Source organism: Lupinus angustifolius, chromosome LG01 (genome assembly GCF_001865875.1).
Source record: "Lupinus angustifolius cultivar Tanjil chromosome LG01, LupAngTanjil_v1.0, whole genome shotgun sequence".
NCBI classification, from domain to species: Eukaryota; Viridiplantae; Streptophyta; class Magnoliopsida; order Fabales; family Fabaceae; genus Lupinus; species Lupinus angustifolius.
Genome location: NC_032009.1, coordinates 28008003 through 28018047, shown reverse-complemented (window position 1 = coordinate 28018047; position 10045 = coordinate 28008003). Strand labels below are relative to the sequence as shown.

The following is a 10045-nucleotide window of genomic DNA, read 5'->3' as shown; positions in this document are numbered from 1 at the left end:
AACACACACACTTTTAGTTTTGCCTCATTTTGAAAAAGACACATTTCCGTTTTCCCTTTCTTTTGCTCTGCTAGGGTTTCACCTTTCTTCATTTCTCATTTTCGGTTTGCTCTTCCATTGCCATGGAAGGCTAAATTTCTGGACTAAGTTCCTTTGATAATGTATCACAACTCTTAAGGTTCTGTTATTAATGCATTTTCGGTTTCTTTATTGTTGATTTCTTCTATCTTAGTTCTGAATATGGTTTGCTTAATGCCATTGCTTAGAAACTGGTTGGTTGAGTTTATCTTGACTTAGTTTATTTACTCTCCCTAGTGCGTGAATGCTTAGTTCGTGTGAATTTGTTAATCGTTTCATACCTTTACTGATTTCGCTTAGTTTGATGTTTAGGTTTTGGAACTTTGAATTGATTATCGCTTAATTAATTGATTCTCAACAAATTCGGAAGTTAATGGTTGGAATCTGAAAATAATCTTTTAAAACCGAGGATTGAGTTGTGAACAAACTAACCAAAGGGATTTAGCCGTTTTATTACATTGTTTAACTACTGTTTCTGAATTTTATTTATGTTCATACTATCCAACAACAAAACCCCCCTTGTGTGTGTGAGTATAAGGTGTTTGATGCTTTGCTTGAAAGATAATCCTTGGGAAACGACCTAGGAGACACTTCCTACTACTGCAGTTTTAATTGTTATATTATTTGTATCGGGTACGACCTCAATCAACATATTAGTGGCCAAGGGGTATACCCAAACAGAAGGCCTAGATTTCTATGAAACCTTTGCACCTATTTTGAAGTTAACCACTCTAAGGCTCCTCCTTGCACTTACAACCAGTCAAGGATGGCTATTGCATCAACTTGATGTCAATAATGCCTTCCTTCACGGAGACCTTGATGAAGAAGTTTACATGACCCTGCCTCAAGGTGTCCTATGCTCCATTCCTAACATAGTTTGTAAGTTGAATAAATCCCTTTATGGTCTAAAGAAAGCTAGTTGGCAATGGTTTGTAAAATTATCTACTGCTTTATTATCTATGAGTTATTTTCTGTCCAAACATGATCATTCCTGGTTTACAAAAAAACTGAAGGAACTAATGCTTATTTTACCCAGGCCAATGCTTATTTTAACCATCTATTTCAACTATTCATATCAAAGGGTTCAGTAATTCAGACTAGGCCACTTGCCCTGACACCAGAAGATCTATTTTTGGTTATTGTATGTTCTTGGACAATGCTCTTGTTTCTTCGAAATCAAAGAAACAAAATACAGTTTCTAGATCCTCCTTTGAAGTAGAGTACATGGCCTTAGCTAATACATGAACTAACTTAATTTCCTTTACTTGATGTTTGTTCATATCTTAATATGTTGATCCAACAATATGCATCAAGGCAAATTTGTCAATTCAACAATGAGCATCAGGACCAAGCAAATTGCATCAGGCTGAAGGATAGTGGCTCGGGTCAGATTAATGGCCAAGGGCTTGGCATCAGCTCATGTCCACTGCACTAACTTGAAGTGCATCAGAAATAAAATGATTATGTTTTCATTGCATTAGTTTATGTAGCAGAGCCTCTAGTTGTTTTAGCACATGTGTATAAACTATTTATGCACATGTTTCACATTATAATTATGTAGTTAAGAGTTACTTATACTTTCTTCTATGGCAAGTAATCTTGCTTATCTTGTATTCTTGGTTTCCTTCCTATTATAAAAGGAGCCCTTTAATTTCTAATTCATTAAGCATTCAATCAATTAAAGAATACACATATTTATTCTCATACATTTCCAAAAATTATAGGATCCTTTCTACTCCTCATTATAGTTCCTAATTATATTGCTTTGAAATTTGTAAACGTTAGAAAACGGGATCCAAGTACTTTAAAGAGTTAGCGAAAGAAAAAGTAATTTTATTCTATCTCATATTGTGTAAAGAGTTTAAAATCTATACACTACCAGTGTAAAATTGATTTGAAATGTGGAAACATTAGAAAACAGGATCCAAGTACTTTAAAGAATTAACAAAATAAAAAGTAATTTTCTTCTATGTCATATTGTGTAAAGAGTTTAAAATCTATACACTAACAGTGTAAAGTTTTTTACACTGCCAGTATATCATTCATCATTTGTTTGTAATACTTTTGTTTGAAAGTCAACTGTAGTTAACATACAAATGGTGGAGATTTGCTGATAGTGTAAAAATACTTACACTGTCAGTGTATACATATTAAATCTTTGTCTAAATTATTTATATCATCGTTATATTATCAAAAATATTTTTTTTACACACCAAAACTTTCACATTAATATAGTGTTTACTTTTTTTTATGTGATTTAGAAAACAATTTATTAGAAAAGTATTAAACAGCCAAGGGGTGTTGGCCCCACATACCTTTTAAGTGGTACATGTTTGATTCCCCTTAAGTAAGGTCTTGGGTTTGAGTCTTGTGGATGAAAAAAATATATGTTAGAAGAGTTAGCCTCACATACATGTGGATGCTCCTGACTCAGATAAGATTGTCTCTAATTCGAGGATACATGTAAGAAACCAAAAAAAAGTATTAAGCAAAATATACAGGAGAGACCCAAATTTATGAATGAAAGGTGTTAACTTTGTGAATATATCAATTTATATACTTTAATGTATTCATACATCTGTGCTCATATATTATTATGGTTATTATTACATTATCATCCCCTCCAACTTATTGAAATGAAGTACCTTTACAAAACTTCGAATACTACATGTACCAACAAAACTTCAAATAGTAATAGTAAAATGGGTCGATTGGTTTGTTTAGTTTGCACCTGCAAAAACCGATCAATCAAAAGCATGTGTAAGCAGAACAGGGATCGTCTGTGCCATATTTTTCTTGTCTCGGTGTCCTAGGCCAATCAGCATTTACAAACAAATGAAAAATAATCTTTTAATGTAATCTTATTTTAAAAAATAATTTATTAAATACACATGTCTAAATATAAGTGGTTGCGACAGGATTGAGGACACCAATTTAGGACAGGTGATCCCCATCCGTGTAAACATGCTCATTTAATGTTTTTGGACAAATTCGTGTATCATGCCTATTTTAATACTAGTTAATGAGTAAACCCAATACTAAACAATAAAAAAAGAAGTAAAAACCCACAAAACTAAATAAAAAGAAATAAAACAAAGAAGTTAAAGTGAGAAAATAAAAAAACTTTCACATGTTATATTAAATTGAAAAAACCACATGCGATTACAAGAAATTTAAAGCATTATATTACATTATTTTAATTTTGGATATTTTAATTTATACTTAGGCTTTGTTTGGGAGTGAGGGTTTGGAAGAGAATGGAATGGAAGAGGATGGCTTTGGAAAGCCTTCCCCTTGTTTGGGAATTGGATGAAGGAGAGGGGAAGGTTTTGAAGGGTTTCTCAAATCCTCCAAAACCCTCCATGTGTCTAATTTTAAAGTTCCTCCAATTTAGGGGTTTTTTGAGATAAAATGACAAAATAGCTAAATATTTTAGTAATATTATATAATTATATATTATTATCATTTTCTCATTATTAATTACATTTTTAAAGAAAAAATAAAAAAATATTCTTATATTATGATTAGTTTATCCTTCTTCATCTAAATTTCATAATTCCAAACAAGGTAAATAATTTCCCTCATTTTCCCTTCTCTTCCTCCCCTTTCCAACCTTTTGATTCATCTCATTCCCTTTCTCTCGTAACTCCCAAACAAAGCTTTAAGGTTATGAGAAGTCCATATTGTCCAATAAGCAATAATAATGTGTGCATTGTCCAATTGATAAATTGACTAAAGTTGTATACCATTCCCATAATTTTTTGCAAGCCCTACCAACTACATGTAGCAATACCCAATTTTTCATTTCTATATTCAAATATGATGAATTATTTTTCCAACATGGTAAAAATTATATAAAATAATCTTATTCTCGGTGTTATCAAAATTGTAATGTATGTTGCAAATTTAATTGGTCAACCAATGAATGAGTATATATATTAATGAAGAACATCAATTATATTGGTTATGTAATTATATTGGTCATTTTCATTTAAACCGTATTAATCATATTGATCATTTTTCATTTAAAATTATAATTTTTTTAATAAAAGGGACTTAACTTTTACCAAAATATTGTTATTGAGGATCAAACATACAATCAATACTTTTATTTATTTATATTTCTAAAACATTGACCGAACATTCCTTGATCTAATCTCTTCACACGATTATTTAGTCGAGTGAGACTCATCTCCATTAATGGAGATGCAAATGCTATGTAAAAGTAAAGAAAATGCAACACACATTGACATTCATATCCATTTTATTTAAAATGATATTACACTTTTACCCTTAAAATACAAAGGAAAAAGTCATTTGCCTCTCCATTACTTGAGAGAAGTCTCAAAGGAGTCTCACTCTATTTATAAGTGTATTAAGTAGTATTATTACTAATATTTATACACAAACATTATATCATATTCAATGTTCATTTGTGTTAATAATATTTGAAAGTTAGTAATCATTGAATATTAAATATGAACGACAAATGATATAGTAAAAACTATTATATACATCTTTTCTCATTATTTATTTATGAGTATACATTGTCAAAGTAAAGATTTATATATAATCAGTAATAGTAAAATTTAATGCATATATTTTTTTAGTGTAATATCTATATACGGACAATGTAAAGATTTATATACAATCACTACATCATTCACCATTCATTTATATTACTTTTACCTCATAGTCAATGATAATTAAATATAAATAATTAATGATATAGTACACTGTCAAAAATCTCTTACATTGTATGTCTTTTTCTCATATTTCTCTCTCTTTATTTATATCTATACTACTATATAAAGGCAAAACAGCCTAAAAGGTGTTTAGGTAATTAAACAAGCATAATTTTTATATTTTAAATTTATTTTTACTATTATATAAATGCAAAATATACCTAAAGGACACTTAGGTAATTAAACTTGTATAATTTCATTCAATTCCACTTAGTAATTTCCATATTCCAATTTTACTCTTTTGTAATATCTTAGTAATTAGGTAAGAAACTTATGTCCTTTAATATTTTTCATCAATACATCACTACTCCTACTTCTATTTTCTCATCCCAGGAAGATCAAATTTGACCCATATGAAAAAATATTCAATGACACACTAATCATTATTAGAAATACAAGTCGAGATATCTATAAAATGTATATACTTATATTAGAAAAATAAGAATATTGGACATGCTAGTATATAAATTTGGAGTTAAAGTTCTTTTCATTAATGAAGAGACAAATGCATCAAAAAACTGAAGAAAAAAAAACACAAACTCCAATGATATATTTACCCTTCAATTATAATGAAATGACATTATTATTAAAAATAAAAAATAAAAGAAAATACATGCACTTGTTACTCCATTAATGTAAAGAATGCTTCAAACTTGATAAATATATACCGATTGGTATTAGAAACTATACAAAATTTCTCCAATTTTTATCTCTCTCCTCTCTCAATCTGATTCTCACCCACTAAACTATCTCATCAAATTCTCACTTCCATCTCTCTTCATTTCATCCAAAATTTGCAACTTTTTCTGAAATTCTTCACCTATGATGCTGACTCAAGAAGAATCCTCCATGCCTCTCATACGTAATCAACGATCCATAACAATCATAAAATGCCATTTACACAAAACTTGTTCATCATGTGGTTTTTGTTCTGTTTTCATTGATTCTCTGTTTTTCACTTTCCTTTTCTATGTTGCGTGTTCAACAAGTGTACTTGTTCATTGGGTTACCTCTGATCTAAGAAAGTCAATTCTTTTATTACAAAAAATGATTTTTGGTTTCTGGGTTTTCAGCTATGGATGAAGATTTTGGTTGTTTGATTCATTTTGATTGTGATGATCAAGCTTTGATGAGTTGTGATTACTTCACATGAATGATCACTTTAAAACTTTGATCAAAATTTTCTCTTCTATTTTGGATTTCTTTTGCTTTTATTGTAGAATTTCCCATCTGTTGGGAATAATATACTTCTCCTCAAAGTTCTCTTCTTTGATTTCTCCACCTTACAATTCATCATCAAATTTCTTAATTTGGCTCACACTTAGATCAAGCGCTTTAAAAAACAATTTGTTCTGATTTTTCGGTTTGATATTTATGTTTGTTGTCTTTCTGATAATCCTCAGTTTCATGATTCTGTAAGTGTAAATGCATGCTTTCTGGTGCCTTTGATATATAATGTCACAGTAAATAGATCATAGTCACTTAGGATATGTAACACAATTAATCACTCTTTGCATTTAGATTATGAGACTTTCTTTAAGACGAATTCGATATTCAATACACCATACTGCAATTCATATGGTTGTTGAGTGAATCCAGGAACGATGAAATGGACAAAGAATCGAAGATAATAGTATATTCAGCTTTTCTTTTACAATTGTCACATAACGAGTTTATATAAGCATGTTTTTCTATGTAGGTTTGAGACCTGAGATTTGCTAGCCAATTACATTTTTAAGGTACATGCTTTTTGCTAGTTAGAAAAACATGTAGAGTTTCAGATGCTATGATTAGAAAAACAGTGAAATTAATTAATGTAGTAATACATTTGCACATATTTTGGTAATTCCCAGAAGTGTTAGGCCTTTTCTTTTGCAAAGTCTGGGAACTGCATAAGGTTGGCAGTGCCCATGGATACCACAACTAGCGGAACACCAACTATCCAATACCATAACATCCCTGACCAACCAATTACTGCCATTGTTGTTGCCGCACCATTGCCAACATTTCAGCGGCAGCAACGCCATTGCTTTGGGAACTCCATTCCGGGAGAATTTCCCTTGTCGGCTAGTCCCTCCATTGTTCTTCATGTCCTTACAGCATGTAATTTGGATCCTCAAGACCTTGCTAAACTAGAGGCAAGCACTATACTAGTCTGCTTCTCAAGTTCCAAGTTTTTTTTTAGTTGTTACTAATGCAGCAATGTTATTGTTTCTGGTTTCTTTTGATGATGTGGTTTTTGTAGGCAACATGCTCCTTCTTCAGGCAGCCGGCAAACTTTGCTCCGGATTTCGATTTGTCTTTGTCGGAGCTTGCTGCACTGGACATGTGCCAGAAGAGAGCCATCTTTAAGCCAATTTCAACAGAACAAAGGCAACATTTGAAGCAAAGATGTGGTGGCTCTTGGAAATTGGTGCTGAGGTTTTTGCTGGCTGGAGAAGCATGTTGTAGGAGAGAGAAAACACAGGCAATAGCAGGTCCTGGTCATAGCATTGCTGTGACATCAAAAGGGGTTGTTTATTCATTCGGGTCCAATAGTTCAGGACAACTTGGGAATGGCACCACTGAAGAGTATTGGCAGCCTAGACCAATAAGGTTGGAACATTTGGACATTCCATAATTCTTATAGTTTATCTTGTGTAAAGTTAAGTAGTTGACTTAAGTTAACAGAATCCATTATGTTGCAGAGCTTTGCAAGGCATTCGAATTATACAAGCCACTGCTGGGGCTGGGAGGACAATGTTGATCAGTGATTCTGGGCAGGTTTATGCCTTTGGGAAAGACTCCTTCGGTGAAACCGACTTTGGAATTCAAGGATCCAAAATGGCTACGACTCCAAAGTTAGTTGAATCACTGAAAAACATATTTGTTGTTCAAGCTACAATTGGAAATTTTTTCACAGCTGTATTGTCAAGAGAAGGCAGGGTTTATACTTTTTCTTGGGGCAGTGATAGCAAACTCTGTCATCAGACTGATACAGATGATGTGGAACCTCATCCCTTAATGGGAGCTCTGGAACACATACCGGTAGTGCAAATAGCTGCCGGATACTGCTACCTGCTTTGTCTGGCATGTCAACCCAGTGGAATGTGAGCTTCAGCTCTATCCCTTTACTACAATTGCTGCAATTTTGTTTTAAAAAAATCCATTTGGTATCATGATTAATTATTTGATTGGCATTACATATTGTTGAATCCTTTTAACTGTTTAGTAACCTAGTTGTTACATATCATTTCATTCTTGTTGTAACAAGTAATTGAATGTTTATTGATCACGTGGTCCATCTTTGAAATCTTAATAGGTCAGTGTACTCTGTTGGGTGTGGCTTGGGTGGGAAGCTTGGACACGGCTCAAGAACTGATGAGAAGTATCCTCGTTTGATTGAACAGTTCCAGGTGTTAAACCTTCAGCCCAGAGTGGTTGCAGCCGGTGCTTGGCATGCTGCTGTGGTGGGGCAGGATGGACGTGTTTGCACGTGGGGATGGGGCCGTTATGGTTGCTTAGGTCATGGAAATGAAGAATGTGAATCGGTACCTAAGGTGGTTGAAGCATTGAGTGATGTGAAGGCAGTTCATGTTGCTACAGGAGATTACACAACATTTGTAGTGTCGGATAATGGCGACGTGTATTCATTTGGTTGTGGAGAATCTGCTAGTCTTGGCCATAACCCTGGAGATGATGAGGAGGTATGCTTTGCTTCTGCCCTTTTTCCTTGTTTGGTTTTAGAGTTGTTTGCTTGACTTGGTTAAAATGATGCGCATTATGATGACATGTTGAATTGGTTAGTGCTTTACAATAATTGGAACCTATAGATGAGGTTCAAATTTGAACCAGTTTCAGGATGGTGCTTCAAGTTAAGGTTTACACCTTAAGGTCACATTATGCTTTGTGTTCCTCCAAATTAGAATGATCGATGCGACATTAGCAGTACATTCTCAGATTCACATGTGAAGCATGTACTGAACTCCAGATCACATTTTCTGACAACTGCCACAACTAGCACATACTTAAATGAGATGTTTAAATTGGTGACTATAATGCACTCAAATTTGATTTAGGGCACATTTCGGTAAACAACTTAATTAGGCGCTTATTCGATAAGCGTTTATCGCATGACTTTATGACATTTCTATAAGCTGTGTTTAGCTTCTCTAAAAAGAACATATAGGAAGGTCAGATAAGCCCAAATAAGCTCTCTATAAACTTATCCAAACACCTGCTTAAGTATTATATGATAAAACAAACTGGAGTAGTTCTCTATATACTTTTCCAAATGCCCCTTTATCAGTCAAAAATAGGTATAGCAGACATTTATTGAAACAAATATGTTCACTCAAAAAGATCTAATTTGAATGAAGTTAATCAACAATGTTATGTTTGTACATGTGCAGGACGAAAACATGCATGCAAATGTGTTAATTCCAGAGCTAGTCACTTTACTGAAACAGGTCAATGAACGCATCGTGCAGATTAGCCTGACCAATTCCATATACTGGAATGCTCATACATTTGCCCTAACTGAATCAGGGAAGCTGTACGCCTTTGGTGCCGGAGACAAAGGACAGCTAGGAGTAGAGCTTGTTGGCAACCAAACTGAAAGGGGAAAGCCTGAGAGGGTTAATATTGATCTTGGTTAATTAAGTGTGTCACTCTTCTTCAATTATGCCATATCCTCTAATTTATGGTCACCATGCATAGTATTTAGTGTTTTAGTCCTTTGTTTGTTCTGTAAATAGAATCAAAGAATGCTGCATCTTTTGAAGGTCCAAGCTAGGTAATAGCTAGCTAGGGCCTTAGTTACTTTGATTTGGTTGTTGATAACAATCCTAGGCTTACTAGATGTTAATAGTTGATACTTTGGTGAAGGTTCATTTATATCGTAGTTGTCTTCACTTTGGAATTGGTTTTTATTGATCCTTTTCTTAGGCACAGTTGGTCAAATTTAGTGTTCTGTCATCATCATAAATGCATGCCCCAAGATAGGCTTTTATTATTGATTTTAAGTTAGCAACTTCAAATTTATGTCCACTTAAAATTAATGATGTTGTACTTAGATCTGTTCTTAAGTTGTGATAGGCATTAAACATGATGACAGTATAATGACCAAATAAGTATAACTAATTTGAGTGTAATATCCATAATTCATTTAGATTACTTTTTTGAAAAGTCAATGATGATTAAGAATAGAAGATCCATTATTTATTTGGATTTATTACATCATT

The 10045-nt window shown here is 33.0% G+C and overlaps 1 protein-coding gene across 4 annotated transcripts; it reads left to right on the top strand.

Annotated features, from left to right (window-relative positions):
* On the top strand, positions 5510 to 9764 carry LOC109359601 (ultraviolet-B receptor UVR8-like). Of its 4 annotated transcripts, XM_019604305.1 has the most exons (7): positions 5510 to 5685; positions 6523 to 6562; positions 6677 to 6961; positions 7069 to 7418; positions 7511 to 7912; positions 8125 to 8509; positions 9215 to 9764. In XM_019604305.1, the coding sequence occupies exons 3-7, from the start codon at positions 6734 to 6736 to the stop codon at positions 9458 to 9460; spliced, it is 1611 nt and encodes a 536-aa protein (XP_019459850.1). In that variant the 5' UTR covers positions 5510 to 5685; positions 6523 to 6562; positions 6677 to 6733; the 3' UTR covers positions 9461 to 9764. The 4 variants fall into 4 exon arrangements, with proteins under 4 accessions (XP_019459850.1, XP_019459870.1, XP_019459856.1 ...); XM_019604325.1 differs by lacking the exon at positions 6523 to 6562; XM_019604311.1 differs by having other exon boundaries at positions 5510 to 6562.

Bases quoted from the DNA above. Each gene is read 5' to 3' on its own strand.
- LOC109359601 (XM_019604325.1), top strand. From the start codon at position 6,734: ATGGATACCACAACTAGCGGAACACCAACTATCCAATACCATAACATC. The intron at 6,962-7,068 runs GCAAGCACTATA...TGGTTTTTGTAG, and splicing joins AAGACCTTGCTAAACTAGAG to GCAACATGCTCCTTCTTCAG. The intron at 8,510-9,214 runs GTATGCTTTGCT...GTACATGTGCAG, and splicing joins ACCCTGGAGATGATGAGGAG to GACGAAAACATGCATGCAAA.